Genomic DNA, 22,933 nt, shown 5'->3' on the forward strand with positions numbered 1-22,933 from the left:
AACCACAAAGATGGGGAGAAACCAGAGCAGAAAAGCTGAAAATTCTAAAAATCAGAGCGCCTCTTCTCCTCCAAAGGATGGCAGCTCCTTGCCAACAACGGAACAAAGCTGGATGGAGAATGACTTTGATGAGTTGACAGAAGTAGGGTTCAGAAGGTCAGTAAAAACAAACTTCTCCGAGCTAAAGGAGGATGTTCAAACCCATCGCAAGGAAGCTAAAAACCTTGAAAAAAGATTAGACAAATCACTAACTAGAATAAACAGTGTAGGGAAGACCTTAAATGACCTGATGGAGCTGAAAACCATGGGATGAGAACTTCATGACACATGCACAAGCTTCAATAGCCAATTCGATCAAGTGGAAGAAAGGGTATCAGTGATTGAAGATCAAATTAATGAAATAAAGTGACAGGACAAGGTTAGAGAAAAAAGAGTAAGAAGAAACAAACAAAGCCTCCAATAAATATGGGACTATGTGAAAAGACCAAATCTACATTTGATTGGTGTACCTTAAAGTGATGGGGAGAATGGAACCCAGTTGGAAAACACTCTTCAGGATATTATCCAGGAGAACTTCCCCAACCTAGCAAGGCAGGCCAACATTCAAATTCAGGAAATACAGAGAACACCACAAAAATACTCCTTGAGAAGAGCAAACCCAAGACACATAATTGTCAGATTCACCAACACTGAAATGAAGGAAAAAGTGTTAAGGGCAGCCAGAGAGAAAGGTCAAGTTACCCACAAAGGGAAGCCCATCAGACTAACAGTGGATCTCTCGCAGAAACTCTACAAGCCAGAAGAGAGTGGGGGCCAATATTCAACATTCTTAAAGAAAAGAATTTTCAACTCAGAATTTCATATCCAGCCAAACTAAGCCTCGTAAGTGAAGGAGAAATAAAATCCTTTACAGACAAGCAAATGCTGAGAGATTTTGTCACCACCAGGCCCGCCTTACAAGAGGTCCTGAAGGAAGCACTAAACATGGAAGGGAACAACTGGTACCAGCCACTGCAAAAACAAGCCAAACTGAAAAGACCATCAATGCTATGAAGAAACTGCATCAATTCACGGGCAAAATAACCAGCAAACATCATAATGACAGGATCAAATTCACACATAGCAACATTAACCTTAAATGTAAATGGGCTAAATGCCCCAATTAAAAGACATAAGACTGGCAAATTGGAAAAAGAGTCAAGACCCATCAGTGTGCCATATTCAGGAGACCCATCTCACGTGCAAAGACGCACACAGGCTCAAAATAAAGGGATGGAGGAAGATCTACCAAACAAATAGAAAGCAAAAAAACGCAGGGGTTGCAATCCCAGTCTCTGATAAAACAGACTTTGAACCAACAAAGATCTAAAGAGACAAGGAAGGCCATTACATAATGGTAAAGGGATCAATTCAACAAGAAGAGCTAACTATCCTAAATATACATGCACCCAATACAGAAGCACCCAGATTCCCAAAGCAAGTCCTTAGAGACCCACAAAGAGACTTAGACTCCCACCTAATAGTAATGGGAAACTTTAACAACCTGCTGTCAATATTAGATAGATTAATGAGACACAGGTTAACAAGGATATCCAGGACCTGAATTCAGCTCTGCAAAAAGCAGACCTAATAGACATCTACAGAACTCTCCACTCCAAAGCAACAGAATATACATTCTGCTCAGCACATTGCACGTATTCTAAAATTGACCACATAATTGGAAGTAAAGCACTCCTCAGCAAATGAAAAAGAACAGAAAGCATAACAAACTGTCTCTCAGACCACAGTGCAATCAAATTAGAACTCAGGATTAAGAAACTCAAATCAAAACCGCACAACTACACGGAAACTTAACAACCTGCTCCTGAATGACTACTGGGTAAATAACGAAATGAAGGCAGAAATAAAGATGTTCTTTGAAACAAATGAGAACAAAAACACAACATACCAGAATCTCTGGGATACATTTAAAGCAGTGTGTAGAGGGAAATTTGTAGCACTAAATGCCCACAGGAGAAAGCAGGAAAGATCTAAAATGGACATCCTAACATCACAATTAAAAGAACTAGAGAAGCAAGAGCAAGCAAATTCAAAAGCTAGCAGAAGGCAAGAAATAACTAAGATCAGAGCAGAACTGAAAGACAGAGAGACACAAAAAACCTTCAAAACATCAATTAAATCCAGGACCTGGTTTTTTGAAAAGATCAACAAAATTGATAGACCACTAGCAAGACTAATAAGGAGAGAAGAATCAAATAGATGCAATAAAAAATGATAAAGGGGATATCACCACCAATCCCACAGAAATACAAACTACCATCAGAGAATACTATAAACACCTCTACACAAATAAACTAGAAGATCTAGAAGAAATGGATAAATTCCTGGACACATACACCCTCCCAAGACTAAACCAGGAAGAAGTTGAATCTCTGAACAGACCAATATGAGGCAATAATAGCCTACCAAACAAAAAAAGTCCAGGACCAGACGGATTCACAGCCGAATTCTACCAGAGGTACAAAGAGGAGCTGGTACCATCCCTTCTGAAACTATTCCAATCAATAGAAAAAGACGGAATCCTCCCTAACTCATTTTATGAGGCCAACATCATCCTGATACCAAAGCCTGGCAGAGACACAACCAAAAAAGAGAATTTTAGACCAATATCCCTGATGAACATCGATGTGAAAATCCCCAATAAAATATTGGCAAACCGAATCCAGCAGCACATCAAAAAGCTTATTATTCACCACAATCGAGTTGGCTTCATCCCTGGGATGCAAGGCTAGTTCAACATACTCAAATTGATAAACGTTAATCCATCACATAAACAGAACCAATGACAAAAACCACATGATTATCTCAATAGATGCAGAAAAGGCCTTTGACAAAATTCAACAACCCTTCATGCTAAAAACTCTCAATAAACAAGGTATTGATGGAATGTATCTCAAAATAATAAGAGCTATTTATGACAAACCCACAGCCAATATCATACTGAATGGGCAAAAGCTGGAAGCATTCCCTTTGAAAACCAGCACAAGAGAAGGATGCCCTCTCTCACCACTCCTATTCAACACAGTGTTGGAAGTTCTGGCCAGGGCAATCAGGCAAGAGAAAGAAATAAAGAGTATTCAATTAGGAAAAGAGGAAGTCAAATTGTCCCTGTTTGCAGATGACATGACTGTATATTTAGAAAATCCCATCATCTCAGCCCAAAATCTCCTTAAGCTGATAAGCAACTTCAGCAAAGTCTCAGCATACAAAATCAATGTGCAAAAATCACAAGCATTCTTATATATCATTAACAGACAAACAGCCAAATCATGAGTGAACTCCCATTCACAATTGCTACAAAGAGAATAAAACACCTAGGAATCCAACTTACAAGGGATATGAAGGACCTCTTCAAGGAGAACTACAAACCACTGCTCAACGAAATAAAAGAGGACACAGCAAATGAAAGAATATTCCATGCTCATGGATAGGAAGAATCAATATAGTGAAAATGGCCATATTGCCCAAAGTAATTTATCCATTCAACACCATCCCCATCAAGCTACCAATGACTTTCTTCACAGAATTGGAAAAAACTACTTTAAAGTTCATATGGAACCAAAAAAGAGCCCGCATTGCCAAGACAATCCTAAGCAAAAAGAACAAAGCTGGATGCATCCCACTACCTGACTTTAAACTATACTACAAGGCTACAGTAACCAAAACAGCATGGTACTGGTACCAAAACAGAGACATAGACCAATGGAACAGAACAGAGCCCTCAGAAATAACACCACATATCCACAACCATCTCATCTTTGACAAACCTGACAAAAACAAGAAATGGGGAAAGGATTCCCTATTCAATAAACGGTCCTGGGAAAACTGGCTAGCCACATGCAGAAAGCTGAAACTGGATCCCTTCCTTACACCTTGTACAAAAATTAATTCAAGATGGATTAAAGACTTAAATGTTAGACTTAAAACCATAAAAACCCTAGAAGAAAACCTAGGCAATACCATTCAGGACACAGGCATGGGCAAGGACTTCATGACTAAAACACCAAAAGCAATGGCAACAAAAGCCAAAATTGACAAATGGGATCTAATTAAACTAAAGAGCTTCTGTACGGCAAAAGAAACTACCATCAGAGTAAACAAGCAACCTACAGAATGGGAGAAAATTTTTGCAATCTATCCATCTGACAAAGGGCTAATATCCAGAATCTACAAAGAACTCAAACAAATTTACAAGAAAAAAACAAACAACCCCATCAAAAAGTGGGCAAAGGATATGAACAGATACTTCTCAAAAGAAGACATCTATGCAGCCAACAGACACATGGAAAAATGCTCATCATCACTGGCCATCAGAGAAATGCAAATCAAAACCACAATGAGATACCATCTCACACCAGTCAGAATGGCGATCATTAAAAAGTCAGGAAACAACAGGTGCTGGAGAGGATGTGGAGAAATAGGAACACTTTTACACTGTTGGTGGGACTGTACACTAGTTCAACCATTGTGGAAGTCGGTGTGGCGATTCCTTAAGGATCTAGAAGTAGAAATACCATTTGACCCAGCCATCCCATTACTGGGTACATACCCAAAGGATTACAAATCATGCTGCTATAAAGACAAGTTCACACATGTTTATTGCAGCACTATTCACAACAGCAAAGACTTGGAACCAACCCAAATGTCCATCAATGATAGACCGGATTAAGAAAATGTGGCACATATACACCATGGAATACTGTGCAGCCAGAAAAAAGGATGAGTTCATGTCCTTTGCAGGGACATGGATGAAGCTGGAAACCATCATTCTCAGCAAACTATCACAGGGATAGAAAACCAAAAACCGTGTGTTCTCACTCATAGGTGAGAAGTGAACAATGAGATCACTTGAACACAGGGTGGGGAACATCACACACTGGGGCCTGTCAGGGGGTGGGGGGCTGGAGGAGGGATAGTATTAGGAGAAATACCTAATGTAAATGAGTTGATAGGTGCAGCAAATCAACATGGCACATGTATACCTACGTATGAAACCTGCATGTTGTGCACATGTACCCTAGAACTTAAAGTGTAATAAAATTAAAAATTAAAAAAAAAACACCTTATGGTGTCAAACTCATTATAGGGGAAAAAAAACACATTCAGTTAGGTGAGTTGAAGAAAAGAAAAAAAAAATCAGCTTCTAGACTTTTTTCTTTTTTTTTGAGATACTGTTTCACCCTCGTTGCCCAGGCTGGAGTGCAATGGCGCAATCTCGGCTCACTGCAACCTCTGCCTCCTGGATTCAAGTGATTATCCTGCCTTAGCCTCCCAAGTAGCTAGGATTACAGGCATGTGCCACCACGCCCAGTTAATTTTTTATATTTAGTAGAGACAGGGTTTCACCATGTTGGTCAGGCTGGTCTCAAAATCCTGACTTCAGGTGATCCACCGGCCTCGGCCTCCCAAAGTGCTGGGATTACAGGTGTGAGCCCCCACGCCCGGCCATCTTCTAGACTTTTTTTTTTTTTTTTTTTGAGACGGAGTCTCGCTCTGTCACCCAGGCTGGAGTGCAGTGGCATGATCTCAGCTCACTGCAACCTCCGCTTCCCAGGTTCAAGCAATTCTCTGCCTCAGCCTCCTGAGTAGTTGGGATTACAGGCGCCCACCACCATACTCGTCTAATTTTTGTATTTTTAGTAGAGACGGGGTTTCACCATCTTGGCCAGGCTGGTCTTGAACTCCTGACCTCATGATCCACCCACCTCAGCCTCACAAAGTGCTGGGATTACAGGCGTGAGCCACCACGCCCATCCTGGATTTTATAACAGAAAGAACTAGGCAAAAATATTAAACTGGAGTTAAAATTTTGAACTAATTAAGTTAGCTTTTTTTTTTTTTTTTCCTTTTTTTTAAGAGACAGGTTTTTCTTCTGTCACTCCTGGCTTCAGGCAACCTTTCCACCTTGGCCTCTCAAAATTCTGGGATTACAGGTGTGAGTCATTGCACTCAGCTTAAATTAGTTTTAAAATGCAGAGCTGGCCGGGCGCAGTGACTCACGCCTGTAATCCCAGCACTCTGGGAGGCCGAGACAGGTGGATTACCTGAGGTCGGGAGTTCGAGACCAGCCTACCAACATGGAGAAACCCCATCTCTACTAAAAATACAAAATTAGCTGGGCGTGGTGGTGCATGTCTGTAATCCCAGCTACTCGGGAGGCTGAGGCAGGGGAATCGCTTGAACCTGGGAGGTGGAGGTTACAGTGAGTCAAGATCACGCCACTACATTCTAGCAGGGGCGACAGGAACAAAACTCCTCTCAAAGAAAAAAAAAATGCTGAGTTAATGGTCAGGCACAGTAGCTCACGCCTGTAATCCCAGCACTTTGGGAAGCCAAGGCAGGCAGATCACCTGAGGTCAGGAGTTCAAGACCATCCTGTCCAACATGGTGAAACCCTGTCTATACAAAAATACAAAAATTAGCCGGGCATAATAGCGGGTGCCTGTAATACCAGCTACTCAGAAGGCTGAGGCAAGAGAATTGCTTGAACCCAGGAGGTAGAGGTTGCAGTGAGCTAAGCTCGCGCTCCAGCCTAGGTGACAAGAGTGAGATTCCTTTTCAAAAAAAAAAAAAAAAAATAACACAGAGTTAAATAATTTTTCAAAGTATTCTGAATTCATTGTTTTCAAAACTGAAGATTATTTATACTGCCAAATCCTACGTATTTAATATTTTAAGTTAATGTGATCCCTTAAGATAGTTTTCTATGCAAAAGCTGAATCAGCTTGGGGGTAAGCAAAAGTTTGGATAAATCTGCACCTCTTCTTCTGGCAGAATCTTTCTCCGCCCATCCTTCACCGGAAATCCACTTCCAAAATCTTTTGAGGAGATATCTGCTCCATATTCCACAATAACATCTTCTTCAATGCTGCTTACCAGCCGCCAAAATTCCTTTTCTACTAGTTCTGTGGGAACCATCTACACAGGGAAAAAAAAGATGACAAATTATTAAACCACTATAACTATAACCCATATAACATTATACACAGGATTAAGTAAACACAAACCCATGATGAGATTAAAAATCTTCTGATTCCCTAGAGCAGTAAAGACCAAGATCCTAGCTTTTTCCAATGAGAACAGGGAAAAGCTGAGACAACTCGGACGTTCAGAAAAACATAATGAACTGTGCTGCCTTCTTCCGAAAGAAACTGTTGCCCAAGTACGGACAAAGATGAACTAGGAAATCAAGGAGGAATAAGGAAATGTAAACAGCAAGACCAAATTTTTTTAATAGCTTCTATTTTATGCCTTTTATGATTTTAACACAACATTTCACTTTCTTTTTGTTTTTAATTATACTTTAAGTTCTACATTGGGTATTTCTCCTAATGCTATCCCTCCCCTAGCCCGCTACTCCCGGACAGGCCCCGGTGTGTGATGTTCCCCTTCCTGTGTCCATGTGTTCTCATTGTTCACCTCCCACTTATGAGTGAGAACGTGGGGTATTTAGTTTTCTGTTCCTGTGTTAGTTTGCTGGAAATGATGGTTTCCAGCTTCACCCATGTCCCTGCAAAGGACATGAACTTATCCTTTTTTATGACTGCATAGTATTCCATGGTATGTATGTGCCACATTTTCTTCATCCAGTCTATCATTGATGGGCATCTGGGTTGGTTTCAAGTCTATGAAAGCAACACTAAATTTTAATAACTATAGGAAATTTTCTTGACAGGGACTAAAAAAGCCTAAGATATCCTAGGAAAAGAAGCAAACCCCACAGTAAAAATAACTAAAGAGAAGCAGCAACTGCCCAATACTTTATGCTTTTCTGTAAAGGATTACTCATACAGGGCTAAAATAACAATTCAAGCATCAAAATAGACAGCTGGGCATGGTGGCTCACATCTGTAATCCCAACACTTTGGGAGGCCAAGGCAGGCAGATCACTTGAGGTCAGGAGATCGAGACCAGCCTGGGCGACAGAGTGAAATCCCGTTTCTATTAAAAATACAAGAATTGGTTGGGCGCAGTGGTTCATGGCTGTAATCCCAGAACTTTGGGAGTCTGAGGCAAGTGGATAACCTGAGGTCAGGAGTTCAAGACCAGCCTGACCAATATGGAGAAACCCCATCTCTACTAAAAACACAAAAATTAGCTGGGTATGGTGGCAGGCGCCTGCAGTCCCAGCTACTCGGGAGGCTGAGGCAGGAGAATTACTTGAACCTGGGAGGCAGAGGTTGCAGTGAGCCGAGATTGTACCACTGCACTCCAGCCTGGGCAACAAAGCAACACTCCGTCTCAAAAAAAAAAAAAAGAGGAAACTGAAGGCTTTGTACTCAGGTAAATCTTTGTACCTCCCCGGACTGACCTAAAAGATAGCTTACTCACATGGACTGGCATATTAAAATAATCAGACTTAAAATTATCTGCCATCTCTCCAAAGCTCTGAAGTGTATACTCTCGTACAGCTTGTTCAAATCCAAAGGCTTCTCGAGGTTTGCTACATTCCTGGAAAGAAAAAATATGTAAGATTAACTCACTGAAACTAAACTGAAGAAAGCTTTAAGGCTCTTAGTTACTAACTTCTTTGATCATTTCCCTAGGTAAAGTAAATCCAGTCAACCCTAGACAACAAAACAAATATCAGCTACTTACAATACAGTATCAGGAAGTTATTTTCTAGAGCCTCAACTTCACTGTCACAGCCTTCCAATAGGAAGGTAGTACTAAGATGGCTTTAGATCCAGAGGTAGCATTAAGTTCTGGCACTAAGACAAGCATCTAACGGACTACTGACTTGGAATCATGCCTAGGGATGCCTAACATTCTTGGCATACCAGTGGTTTTGGCCATGGAGGAAACAAATGTGCATGGAGGAAGGAAAGGTAATGGATAAGGGGATAGCCACTGGATTGTGAGGATATCAGACTAAGAGAATAGTTTGTTCACACTGCCAATCACTATGACCAATGTCTTAACACAAATACTCACTTAGAGTAGAACTGCCTCTGAATCTTTCAACCTGGAGAATAGTAAATAAGTGATAATTCAAAGGCCATAAAAGACCTTTGAATGCATTTACATACACCCAGCCAACTCCTTCTCTTTAATGTCCTATCACAGCATTTTGTTAAAATAAGTAAACAGACAAGGCATTTCACGACAATGACAACACTGTAAGCTTTCACTAAGAAAAATTTAGCACAATCAAATAAAAATTAGGGCAAGCTAAAAGATACCATCAGGGCCCAGCACAGCGGCTCGTGTCTGTAATCCCAGCACTTTGGAAGGTCAAGGCAGGTGGACCACTTGAGTCCAGGAGCTTAGACCAGCCTGGCCAACATGGTAAAACCTTGTCTCTACAAAAAATACAAAAATTAGCTGGGCGTGGTGGTGTACATCTGTAGGGAGGCTGAGCTGGGAGTATCACCTGAGCCCAGAAGCCAGAGGTTGCAGTGAGCTGAGACCGCGCCACTGCACTGCAGACTGAGCGAGAGGCTGTAGACCCTGTCTCAAAAAAGTAAATAAATAAATACTAAATAAATAAAAGATACCGTCAATTTATTTAATATCATAAAATTGGATGCATAAATCCCAAGTTCTACAGCTTCATGTCTAGTTATACTTTTTTTAATTAATAGAGAAAAAACTATGTTTTTCTTCATTTTTATTGTTGCCCAGCAATATAAATATTCTAAGTCAAGTCTCATTATCTGCAGCAATAAACAGAATGACCTAACCAACAGTCAGAAAAAGAATCTTTGAAAGGCAAGCTACCACAATACAATTGTTACATTTCCATTCAATATAGATATTTTAAGTCTTGGAAATTGGCCAGGCATGGTGGCTCAAGCCTGTAATCCCAGCACTCTGGGAAGCCGAGACAGGCAGATCACGAGGTCAAGAGACCGAGACTATCCTGGCCAACATGGTGAAACCATGGTCTCTACTAAAAATACAAAAATTAGCTAGGCGTGGTGGCTCGCGCCTGTAGTCCCAGCTACTTCGGAGGCTGAGGCAGGAGAATCACTTGAACCCGGGAGGTGGAGGTTGCAGTGAGCTGAGATCACACCATTGCATTCCAGCCTGGCGACAGAGTGAGACACCATCTCAAAAAACAAAAAAAAGTCCTGGAAATTTTAAACACTACATAATGAAGACAGAATGACAAAAGGAAACATATTTGGGAATAAGTTTATATGTATGTGTATATGCATGTATTATTATTTTTAGTTAAAAAAGGATCCATAGAGGTTAGACCTGTACCTCAGCGACACATTTAGGACACCTCCAGTCTCCTTTGGGCACATCAGGTAGTGGAGGAATTAGACAAAATGTATGATAGCTGTCATCACATCCATCACACAAAAGCAATTTATCTTCATTGTTTCCCCGACCACAAAACATACAAACATAGAGATCAACCTGTTAAAAAAAAAAAATGAAAGTCCATTTTCTATAATAAATAATAAATTTTTACCAGGAACTCCTTAGCTGAAATAAACAAAATAATGCAACAGAAAAGTAAACATAACTTAAATCCTGAATGTCTATTTCAAGTAATTGTATTTAAACAGCTTTTCATAAAACTGCCTAAATTTCCTTCCAGAGTTTTTACAAGCAAGTTAATAGCAAGTTAATAAAGGTATATCAAGTTGTTAGAATAAAGACTACAGGCCAGGCACAGTGGCTCACGCCTGTAATCCTAACACTTTGGGAGCCACAGTGGGCAGATCACGAGGACAGGAGATTGAGACCATCCTGGCTAACACAGTGAAACCCCGTCTCTACTAAAAATACAAAAAATCAGCCGGGCGTGGTGGCAGGTGCCTGTAGTCCCAGCTACTCGGGAGGCTGAGGCAGGAGAATGGCATGAGCCCGGGAGGCGGAGCTTGCAGTGAGCCGAGATCGCACCACCGCACTCCAGCCTGGGCGACAGCAAGACTCCATCTCAAAAAAAAAAAAAAAAAAAAAGGAAAGACTACAAATCTAGGGCATTTGAAAATCAATTTACATGTATTTTTTTAAAGTACCATGTCTTTCTTCCCCTATACAAATCCTCTTTGATAGAGAATGAATACTGAGACTGTCTATAATAGAACTCAACGATTTACACAGATTCATTTTCATGCTCTCACTTGGTTACCCATAAGGTATATGACTTACAGGAAGCAGCCTACGTATGTAGGACAAAGCAACGTTAACAACATAAACAAAAGCTGTAACTTCACAGAGGTGCCATCAAGTCTTCTAACCAAATGAGCTAACTAAACACATACCATGATATACCAGGATAGAAAGTGCAAAACTATAATAAAAATAAATCCTTTCCCTCCTGACAGACCCCAAAACACTTACAAAGTTAACAGAGAGAGTGCCTTTCCGTTGTCTCATTTGCATGTTAAACGCGTCTGACCTGTTGGTAACTTTTCGTCTTCGGGTGACCTCATCTTGAAATAAAAAGTTATACAATAATAGTAAAAACTAATGTTTGAGAGCTTACTATGGACCAGACACTATTTAAAATTATTTAAATTAGTTAAAATCTTACAACTGTTTATCTAGAGGTAGATATACTATTTATTATCTCTCACTGAAGATGAAGAACCTGAGGTACAGCAAAGTTAGTAACTTGCTCAAAATCATACAGCAAGGCAGATTTAAGATTCTAATCCAGTCACGTAAGATCCAGAGAGCTTACCCATTAATGTTGTATGTGTATGCAGTACGTACTACATACAACCTGCAGGTATTACTTGGAGGAACTCCCAAATTAGGGACTAAGTTCTAAGACTGTTGACAGCCAATACTATCATTACAAGAGTAACAAAAATAAAGTACTTAATTCTTAAAAAGGAAATATTATTATTACAATGTATTTAGTAAGTCTTATTATATGGGATGTTTTAAGAGAGATGGAACAGTATTATTTAATCTTCTAGAGTTCAGTCCACTATCTGAACTGTATGACTTAACTACACATCTAAGTACACAGTAATTAGTATTTGTGACTGTAGCATTTCATTAAGTTCTCATATAGTCAAAACATATCCAGCCTAATCTTTGTTAAACAGTTTTATAATTGACATGTTACATAGAGAGAACAGTGGAACCTGATCTTTGCATGAGCAGTTCTACTGACAAAAAACTTCCAAACGTGAAGCCGAGAGTAACAGACTTACTGAAGAAAACAGTTTATTCAAATGAACTGACATAATATATCAAGGGCAATTACTTTAAAAATTAAAATTATGGTTAGAATTTTAAAATTCTAAGCTTCTCCCAGTGTATGTCGATACTAAGAGTTACAAGCTTTAGCTCTCGAGGTAAGAACCATTAATTCCATCATTCTCTCATAAACCAGCCTTCAGAAACTGCAATAAATTTGTGTGTCATATATTACACAGAGAAGGAAAATCCTCTCTTCCAAAATCACAAAAATTCAACATAACATTGCTCTTCACACCTGAAATTTAAGAGATCTGGCATTAAAAAAGGCGATTTGCCTAGGAACCACATTGCGATTTTACAATTCTTAAGAAATTCCCAGCACAGACTGCAAATTCAAGTATCATTTGATTTTTTTTTACAATCATATTCTACCTTATCTCTTTTCATGATCAAATAACAAATTTTACCTTCTTTATCTTTTGTTCCCATTGCCAAGCCCACAACCTTGGGCCCAGCCCCAAAAATCTGAAGTTTCTTCAGTTCCGTGTTTCTACTCACATCTCCAGATTCTGACTAAAAAATAAGCAAAATTCACATTAGCATAATCATGCTGATTCATGCATTAATTTTTTTACCCAAGGAAAGTTTCAGAATCCTCTTCAACACGAAAGAACAAATTATTGGATTTCTTTTCTGTAAATCCACTCACTGCCTCATTACCACATTGAAAACGGTCACCAAAACACCATTCAACACCCAGATTCCTTTCCACAAAATAAAACTCATGTATGACTCATAAAAGCACAGTTCTCAAGCTGTCTAAAGACAGACACTGCTGGTTATCACACAATAGAAATCCCCACTTCTAACTTCCTACTGTACACCTGTATTTGATTAGAGGGCATCTCAGGACATGAACTGTGACTGTCCTAAGCCAATCATACTAACCTCATTTTCCTTTGTTGGTGATGAGATTAAAAAATTGTACTGGAAGCCCCTGGGAAAGACTGCCATCTTCTAATAAAAGGGGAATGGCCAGACACAGTGGCTCACACCTGTAATCCCAACACATTGGAAGGCCAAGGCAGGTGATCATTTGAGCTCAGGAGTTACAGACCAGCCTGGACAACACAGGGGAGACCCCATCTCTACAAAAAGTACAAAAATTAGCCAGGCATGGTGGTGTGCATCTGTAGTCCCAGCTACTTGGGAGGCTGAGGCTGGAGATCACTTGAGTTTGAGAGGTTGAGGCAGTGAGGCGAGATCACGCTGCTGCCCTCCACCCTGGGCGACAGACAAGCGAGACCCTGAATCAATCCATCAATGGGAAAGCTTCTCCCAGCCTGGGCAACATAGTGACCCCCGTTTCTACCAAAAAAAAAAAATTAAAAATTAGCTGGGCATGGTGGCACGCACCTGAAGTCCTAGCTACTCAGGAGACTGAGGCAGGAAGATCACTTGAAGCCCTGGAGTTCAAGGCTGCAGCAAGCCGTGATTGTCCTACCACACCCCAGCCTGGGTGACACGAAAAGACCCTGTCTTCAAAAAAAAAAAAAAAAAAAGAGGAAAGCATCTTAAAGAATAAGTCTTTCTGGAGGCCAGGCACGGTGGCTCACGCCTGTAATCCCAGCACTCTGGGAGGCCGAGGCGGGCGGATCACAAGGTCAGGAGTTCTAAACCAGCCTGCCCAATATGGTGAAACCCCGTCTCTACTAAAAATACAAAAATTAGCCAGGCATGGTGGCGCACGCCTATAGTCCCAGCTACTTGGGAGGCTGAAGCAGAATTACTTGAACCCAGGAGGTGGAGGTTGCAGTGAGCTGAGATTGCACCACTGCACTCCAGCCTGGGCGACAGAGCAAGACTCAGTCACAAAAAAAAAAAAAAAAAAAAAAGAATAAGCCCTTTTGCCCCAACTCCCTTCCTTCCTGCTAAGGGACTCTGTCTGGTGAAAACATGGTGCTAGACTCTGCAACAGCCATACTACAACTGGGAGGAAATTTATCACCCACACACCGAAGAAAGCAAGGCAGAAAGATGGAAAGAGCCTGGGCCCTTCACCAATCCTACAGCTACTTACCTCTGAAAATCTTATGTAAAAATGTGTGCTTATGTGAAAAATTTGTTATTAATGTTTAAGCTACTAATACTTGTTTAATGTTTAAGTTCTAATACTTGAAAGAGAGCATCCTGACAGATTCTGGTATTCAATCTTGAATTAAGATTAACCATATTCTCTGAATATAGACTAATAGCCAAAATTTATTTTAAGTGTGTAAATAAATAAAGAATAAGCATAAAAATAACCCAGGATAAAATACAGACTACTTTATAAGTCTGTGGTTACATAACAAATGATGTATGCAATCTAGACTAATAAAAGATCATATAAGTACAAAACCTAAATGCCATTTCAATATTTATCTTTAAACTTTTGTAGACTGATTTGGTTACACTAACCAACTTCTACTGTTAGTCGAACGATAAATATAACACTACACATTCTTTACCATTATTAAAGCAGAGTATATAACAATAAAGCTGATATATGTTGAGTAAATAGTATATGCCATATCTAAGTACTTTAATCAATTAGTCCTTACAACAACCTTTTCAAAAAAGCAATACAGGTCCAAAAAGTAGAATAAAACAGCATTCTTTGATCTAAAACTCAAAATAACAAAATTAAAAAGGACCTTCCACCTGAACATTTTAACTCTCTACTTAAAAAATAACAAAGGCCAGGCATGATGACTCACACCTGTAAATCCCAGCACTTTGGGAGGCCGAGGCGGGTGGATCACAAGGTCCATAATTCAAGACCAGCCTGGACAATATGGTGAAACCCTGCTTCTACTAAAAATACAAAAATTAGCCACACATGGTGGCAGGCGCCTATAATCCCAGCTACTCACAAGGCTGAGGCAGGGAACTGCTTGAACCCAGGAGGCAGACATTGCAGTGAGCTGAGATCACACCACTGCACTCCAGCCTGGGCGACAGAGCGAGACTCCATCTCAAAAAAACAAATAAATAATAAAAAATATAAAAAAAAAACAATAAAAAGACTACATATTAGATCTCCAGAACAAATTAAAGCAGTGATCACAGGAAATTTCATAGTCTTAAACATTTCAATAAAAACAAAAGAATAAAATTAAACTCCCAACTCAGAACACTAGGAAAAAACTAGAAGATAAACCAAAAGAACTGTGGTGCTGGATTAGAGCTGGATTAGAGTATGAATACAAAATATCAAGTCATCACTTTTTAAAAATTTATTTTCTAGCCCTGACCATTTAAAAGAGCCTAGAAACAATGACATCCCAGTGGGAACAAGCACACCGTGTGCTCAGATCATGGTTTCTAAATACCATTTCAAATACATAAATGAACCAGGATCCCTAGGGAAAACTTCAGACATAATAGCAGCCAGCACTTGTTTAAAGATTGGACATGGCATATAGGGAAATAAAGAAATCAAGGAGTTTGATTCATTTGATTCATTCAAAGGCTTTTACAGCTGGGCACAGTGGCTCATGCCTGTAATCGCAGCACTTTGGGAGGCTAAGGCAGGCAGATCACTTGAGCCCAGGAATTTGAGACCAACCTGGGCAACATGGCAAAACCCTGTCTCTACAAACATACAAAAATTAGCTGAGTGGTGGTATGTACTTATGGTCCCAGCTACCTGGGAGGCTGAGGTGGGAGGATGGCTTTAGCCTAGGAGGCAGAGGTTGCGATTAGCCAAGACTGCGCCACTGCACTCCAGCCTGGGTGACAAAGCCACACATTGCCTCAAAAAAAAAAAAAGGGTGGGGGGGAGTGGGAGGGAAGGAGGAAGGGATGAAGGGAAGAAGGAAGGGAGGGAGGAAGGGAGGCAAGGAGGGAGGGAGGGAGGAAAGGAGGGAGGAAGGAAACAAGGAAAGAAGGAAGAGGTGATAATACATTATCTTTCAGATGTATTGAATTTGGCATAACCATGCTGTAGCCAATAAGGAGTACACATGTATACATACACACACACCTGATGAAAAGAAAACGATGGATGTTAACACAGATTTGGGCCGGGTGCGATGGCTCACACCTATAATCCCAGCACTTTGGGAGGCTGAGGCAGGCAGATCACTTCAGGCCAGTTTGAGACCAGCCTGGCCAAAATGGTGAAACCCTGTCTCTACTAAAAATATAAAAAATGAGCCAGGCGTAGTGGCATGTGCCTGTAATCCCAGCTACTCAGGAGGCTGGGGAAGGAGAATCATTTGAACCCGGGAGGCAGAGGTCACAGTGAGCCAAGATCATGCCACTGCACTCCAGCCTGGGAGTTACAGCAAGACTCTGTCTGAAAAAAAAAAGACAAGATTTGAGAGTTCTGAGCATTACAGGCAGTACTTGTAATCACATGCAGATGAGACAGCTAAGGAGAGTGAAGATAGAAAAGGACCAAAGATACAAAATAAAGGGAAGAGAGAAGAGATAACAAAGATGACTAAGGAGTGGTCAGAATATAAGGAGGAAAACCAGAAGAGAGAGGTATCACACAAATGAAAGAAAAATCAAGTTAATCTAAATTTCAAGGACAGGAGTCACCAACCACATTAAACATATACATGACCAGAGATCAATTAAGATATGAAATGAAAAGGAGAATCTCAGAATTTGACAATTAAAAACTCAGTGGTAACTTGGACAGTGCAGTTTCAATAAAATTACTTAGCTTAAAGTTAGATTATAGAGTATAAAAACTAAACAGATGTTGAGGAAACTGAGACAATAAAGACTATTTGTCAAGAAACTTCTGTGTGAAAAGAGGCAAGGATAAGGCATCATGTAAGAAGAGGGCTTTTATGTTTAAGATGATAGAGACTTACATACATATTGGGAGGAGTGGAATTCAACAGACAGAGTAGGGGGAGAGAAAGATTCCTCAGTATGCTGAAATCACTAAAGATGCCAGAAGGGATGGAAGAGGAGGGATTATCCTTGAAGAGAAAGGTACACTTTGCCCACAGAGATAGACAAAGACTAAGTATGAATACCAGTAGTTTTGTGTATGGGGCAAGAAGCTGAAGTTCTACCAGAAAGCCTTTATTTTCTTTCTGAAATAGAAAACTAGGAATGAACGGCAGACATTCAACAGAATAATTAAGTACAAATTCGGAGTTCAAAAAATCCTTAATTTCAAATCCTGAAATAGCTTATCAACCAATCTGAATACAGTGACAACTATCACAAAGGGTAAAAGCATTCCATGCAGCACCCCCCTCCATTTTTTTTTTTTTTTTTTTTTTTGGAGACGGAGTCTTGCTCTGTCGCCCAGAATGGAGTGCAGTGGCACGATCTTGGCTCGCTGTAAGCTCCGCCTTCCAGGTTCATGCCATTTTCCTGCCTTAGCCTCCAGACTAGCTGGGACTACAGGTGCCCACCACCACGCCCGGCTAATTTTTTGTATTTTTAGTAGAGACGGGATTTCACCATGTTAGCCAGGATGGTCTTGATCTCCTGAACTCGTGATCTGCCCACCTCAGCCTCCCAAAGTGCTAGGATTACAGGCGTGAGCCACCATGCCCGGCCTGTAGTCCCCATTTTTATAACAAAGAAAAGCATTAGGAATAGGCAAGACATCTTCATGGTTTCAAGGTGAACATCAAAAAAAATTTCATCACAAGCTGGTGATTGGTTAGATGGACAGGAGCAATTGGGGCAACTCTTCAAAGCAGAATCACCATGTCAAAGGGACTGGCAATCAGTGTTTACCCAAATCACTGTATACCCAAAGAGGATCAGAACTTCTGACACCAATCACACTAATAAAAATGACTTAATGACTAAACCAGAGTTTACTAATTCATAATGGGGTTATCACTTTCTAATGAATTTCCATGAAAGTCACATTCCTATCCAGGATACCTACCTTTCTACTTTCAAAAGGTACCTGAGAAGCTGAGTATTCAGAAAACATAAACTCAGAAAAAGAAAGGCAGAAATGGCATAACGGAGAGATAGTCCCTGATCTGTAGAAAAGCAAGATGAAGTATTAATAGTCTGCCTCTCCAGACCTCTCCTCTACACAACCCCAGATTCAGCGTCTCTTGTTAACAGCAGTTTCATCCTGCTTCTCTGACACCCACTTTTGATGCTAATCATTCCCATCTCTATACTACATTGTTTCCTTAAATGTTAAAATCAATGATTAGGATTCAGTGAAGGTGCTTTTCCTGTCTATCTATATGTTAACGTACATGGATTAAATCTTAGGAGTTCTAAGGGCACCTCACTTTCTCAGTCTCCAAATTTGTCTTTACTAAAAACCTTAAAAGACCACAGAGAAAAGGAAACAGGGGTTTGAAAGAGAAGCAAAGCTTGGGGAAAAAAAAGAAAAGAAAGAAAGAAAAAGAAGAAATAAACAGGGGAAGGGGGGAATCAGACAAAAAATAAATTAGGGCATTTTTCTTCTGATGTATTAGGCTTTGAAATTATTTTAGGTTACATGAACACTACAGTACTTAAACTGGAATGGCTCAGACACTAAGAAATTTATACTCTGGTTTTTAAAGGAATGGCAGGTGAAAAATAAAACCACACCTTCCTATTCATCTCACTTCTGCTAACCATAAAAATAAACTGTACTAGAATTCACCAGCATGTCTATAAAATTGGCACTACAGTATCCGGGGTCACCCTCTGATTTGTCATCCCTGTCAAAAACTACTAAAAAATTAACAAAGAACTTTCTAAATCAAATTACGCCACATTTCACAATTTATTCTCCATTCATCTCAAAGGTAAATGAAAAATACGGCTCAAGGTTTAAAGAACAACAGTATGAGTGGCCTCCCGTGACCAGGTAACTGTTCCACACAGTTCATGCATTTAAAACTCCCATGAAAAATGGCCCATGAGCCAGGCACAGCAGCGCATACCAACCAGCAATACTCAAGAGGCAGAGGCAAGAGGATCACTCGAGCCAAGGAGTTCAAGGCTAGCCTGGGCAACATCAGGAGACTACATCTTTATTTAAAAATTTAAAAAAGCCCAAGACATTGATACCTGAGACTTCACACGTCTTGTTCTCTTCGGCAGAATGTTCATTCTTGTGCCTGGCTCTGGGGAAGTTTGGGTATCAGTGCTGAGAACCTCAGGCTCCACTTTTTCTTTAAGATCTAAATTAGGCATCTGCACACCCTAAAAGATCAGAGCACAGAAAGAGAGCAGGTTCACTGATAAGAAATCATGCTGGAGAATCAGTGTAAAAGTAATAAATTGCCAATGAATCCCTAAAACTAGATCGCAATTATTTCTCAAACTGACATACAGCTATCCCTACCAAAATCCTGGCAGGCTTTTTGTTGTTGTTAAAATTGAAAGCCGACCCTAAAATTTATTTGGAAATGTAAGTTGTTTAGAAATTTTGAAAAAGAACAAAAAACTTACACTACTGAATATCAACATTTACCATAAAGCTACAGTACTCAAGACAATGTAGTACTGGTTTTAGGGTAGACATATAAATCAGTGCAACAAAAACAGAGTTCAGAAATAAACCCACACATTTATGGTCAACTGATCTCCAACAATGGTGGTGAGCTAAATCAGTGGGAAAAGGACAGCCTTTTAAACAAATGGTGCTGGTACTACTCAATATTCATATACCCCCTTCCCCACCAAAAAATAAACTTACATCTTCACCTCATACTATACACACAAAAAAAGCCTCAAAATGCATCACTGACCAAAATATAAAAGCCGAAATTGTAAAATTTCTACATTAAAGCAAAGAAGAAAATCTTTGTGACCTTGGAAAAGATTTCTTAAATATGACACCAAAAGCACAATCCATAGAAGGAAAAAAGAAATAAAAAAATGGTTCTTCAAAAAGTCACCAGTACAAAAATGAAAAGATAACAGACTAGGAGAAAATATCTGAAAATCATTTACCTGATAAAGGACTTGTACACAAACTGTATAACAAATTCACAAGTGTAAGACAAACAACTCAATTAAAAAAAGATCTGAACAGACACTTCACCAAGATATACAAATGTTTAATATGAATATGAAAATAGGCATATCACTAGTCATTAGAGAAATGCAAATTAAAACCACAATAAGGTATCACTATACAACTAACTAGAATGGCTATAATTAAAAAAACTGACAATACCAAGTGTTGACCAGGATGTGGAAAAACTAGAAGCCTCTACATTACTGGTGGGAAAATAAAATGATTCAGCCATTTTGGAAAACAACTTGGCAGTCCTTAAAAATTTACACAGGCCAGGTGCGGTGGCTCACACCTATAATCTCAGCACTTTGGGAGGCCAAGGCGGGTGGATCACTTGAAGTCAGGAGTTCAAGACCAGCCTGGCCAACATGATGAAACCCTGTCTCTACTAAAAAATACAAAAATTAACTGGGGGTGGTGGCATGCACCTGTAATCTCAACTACTCTACTCAGGAGGCTGAGGTAGGAGAATCACTTGAAACCGGGAGGTGGAAGCTGCAGTGAGCCGAGTTCACGCCACTGCACTCCAGCCTGGGCGACACACCAAGATTCCATCTCAAAAAAAAAAAAATTTACACATAAACGGCCGGGCGCGGTGGCTCACGCCTGTAATCCCAGCACTTTGGGAGGCCGAGGTGGGTGGATCACGAGGTCAGGAGATCGAGACCATCCTGGCTAACACGGTGAAACTCCGTCTCTACTAAAAATACAAAAAATTCTCTGGGCGTGGTGGCAGGCACCTGTAGTCCCAGCTACTTGGGAGGCTGAGGCAGGAGAATGGCGTGAGCCCAGGAGGCGGAGCCTGCAGCAAGCCGAGATCGCGCCACTGCACTCCAGCCTGGGCGACGGAGTCTCGTCTCAAAAAAAAAAAAAAAAACAAACAAAAAAATTTACACATAAACTTACCATATAACCCAGCAATTCCACTCCCAAGTACCTACCCAAGAGAAATGAAAACATATGTCCACTCAAAGACTTGTCTATGAATATTCATAGCATTATTCATAATAGCCATAAACTGGAAACAATCTAAAACTCCATCAATTGGTAAATGGATAAACAAAATGTGGTATATCCATTCAATGGAATATTATTCAGCCATAAAAATAAAGTACTGACACATGCTATAGCATGGCTGAACTTTTTTTTTGAGACAGGGTCTCACTCTGTCACCCAGGCTGGAGTGCAGTGGCACGACCTCAGCTTACTGCAACCTCCATCTCCCAGGCTGAAGCAATCATCCTACCGCAGTCTCTGGAGTAGCTGGGACCACTGGCGCACACCACCATACCTGGCTAATTTTTTGTATTTTTAGTAGAGACAGGGTTTCACCATGATGCCCAGGCTGGTCTCAAACTCCTGGCCTCAAACGATCCACCCACCTCAGCCTCCCAGTGCTGAGATTACAGGCATTAGCCACCGCATCCAGCCAACATGGCTGAACTCTGAAAACATTAGGCTAAGTGAAAAAAGCCAGACACAAAATCATATTGTATGATTACATCTAGGTGAAAGTTCTAGAAAAGACAAACTACAGAGCCAGAAAGCGGGTCAGGAACTGCCTGTGTGTGGGGGTGGTACAGGAACCGACTACAAATGAACAAGAGAATTTTGGGGGCTAGTGGAAGTGCTCTAAAACTGGATCACAGTGATCGCTGCATAAATGTAGAAATTTATTAAAGCTTACCAATGGTGCACCCACAAAGGGTGAATTCTATGGTATATAAATCATAACTAATAAAGCTGTTTTAGAAAAATTCATGAAACAAACAGGACTTTTTCAAAAACTTTCAGTCATAAAGGTTTATTTTAAATAAATAAGAAAACATTCTTCATTTCCATTATTCTTTATCTTGTAAACCATCAAAAACAGCTATGATTTTTACACTATGATACACACTTTGCTTCCCCAAATTTTGGTGCCTGCTAACTTGGGTTAAACACAGTCTAAAGTTTGTACTTGGGCAAACTGGATTTATCAACTTTTTCTAAAAAGAATAATGCATCTCGCTCCCTCTCCTTCTCCCTCTCCCTCTCCTTCCACGGTCTCCCTCTGATGCCGAGCCGAAGCTGGACGGTACTGCTGCCATCTCAGCTCACTGCAACCTCCCTGCCTGATTCTCCTGCCTCAGCCTGCCGAGTGCCTGCGATTGCAGGCGCGCGCTGCCACGCCTGACTGGTTTTCGTATTTTTTTGGTGGAGACGGGGTTTCGCTGTGTCGGCCGGGCTGGTCTCCAGCTCCTAACCGCGAGTGATCTGCCAGCCTCGGCCTCCCGAGGTGCCGGGAATGCAGACGGAGTCTCGTTAACTCAGTGCTCAATGGCGCCCAGGCTGGAGTGCAGTGGTGTGATCTCAGCTCGCTACAACCACCTCCCAGCCGCCTGCCTTGGCCTCCCAAAGTGCCGAGATTGCAGCGCCACCCCGTCTGGGAAGTGAGGAGCGTCTCCGCCTGACCGCCCATCGTCTGGGATGTGAGGAGCCCCTCTGCCTGGCTGCCCAGTCTGGAAAGTGAGGAGCGTCTCTGCCCGGCCGCCATCCCATCTAGGAAGTGAGGAGCACCTCTTCCTGGCCGCCATCACATCTGGGAAGTGAGGAGCGTCTCTGCCCGGCCGCCCATCGTCTGAGATGTGGGGAGCACCTCTGCCCTGCCGCCCCATCCGGGATGTGAGGAGCGTCTCTGCCCGGCCGCCCCGTCTGAGAAGTGAGGAGACCCTCTGCCTGGCAACCGCCCCGTCTGAGAAGTGAGGAGCCCCT

At 40.9% G+C, this 22,933-nt stretch overlaps 1 protein-coding gene across 2 annotated transcripts in view; it reads right to left on the reverse strand.

Moving 5' to 3' along the window:
- KDM5A (lysine demethylase 5A) overlaps positions 1-22,933 on the reverse strand; it is a 107,713-nt gene that overhangs the window by 60,152 nt on the left and 24,628 nt on the right. Inside the window, exons 5-10 of one of the 2 annotated variants that reach the window (XM_031001168.3) lie at positions 19,225-19,359; positions 12,642-12,747; positions 11,362-11,453; positions 10,270-10,428; positions 8,392-8,511; positions 6,820-6,978 (exon numbers count right to left, since the gene is read on the reverse strand). In XM_031001168.3, coding sequence (XP_030857028.1) covers positions 6,820-6,978; positions 8,392-8,511; positions 10,270-10,428; positions 11,362-11,453; positions 12,642-12,747; positions 19,225-19,359 — 771 coding nt within the window. The remainder of the gene's footprint in view (positions 1-6,819; positions 6,979-8,391; positions 8,512-10,269; positions 10,429-11,361; positions 11,454-12,641; positions 12,748-19,224; positions 19,360-22,933) is intronic. The other variant, XM_063693735.1, reaches the window with a different exon arrangement.

Source organism: Gorilla gorilla, chromosome 10 (assembly GCF_029281585.2).
Source record: "Gorilla gorilla gorilla isolate KB3781 chromosome 10, NHGRI_mGorGor1-v2.1_pri, whole genome shotgun sequence".
In the NCBI taxonomy this organism is placed as follows: Eukaryota; Metazoa; Chordata; class Mammalia; order Primates; family Hominidae; genus Gorilla; species Gorilla gorilla.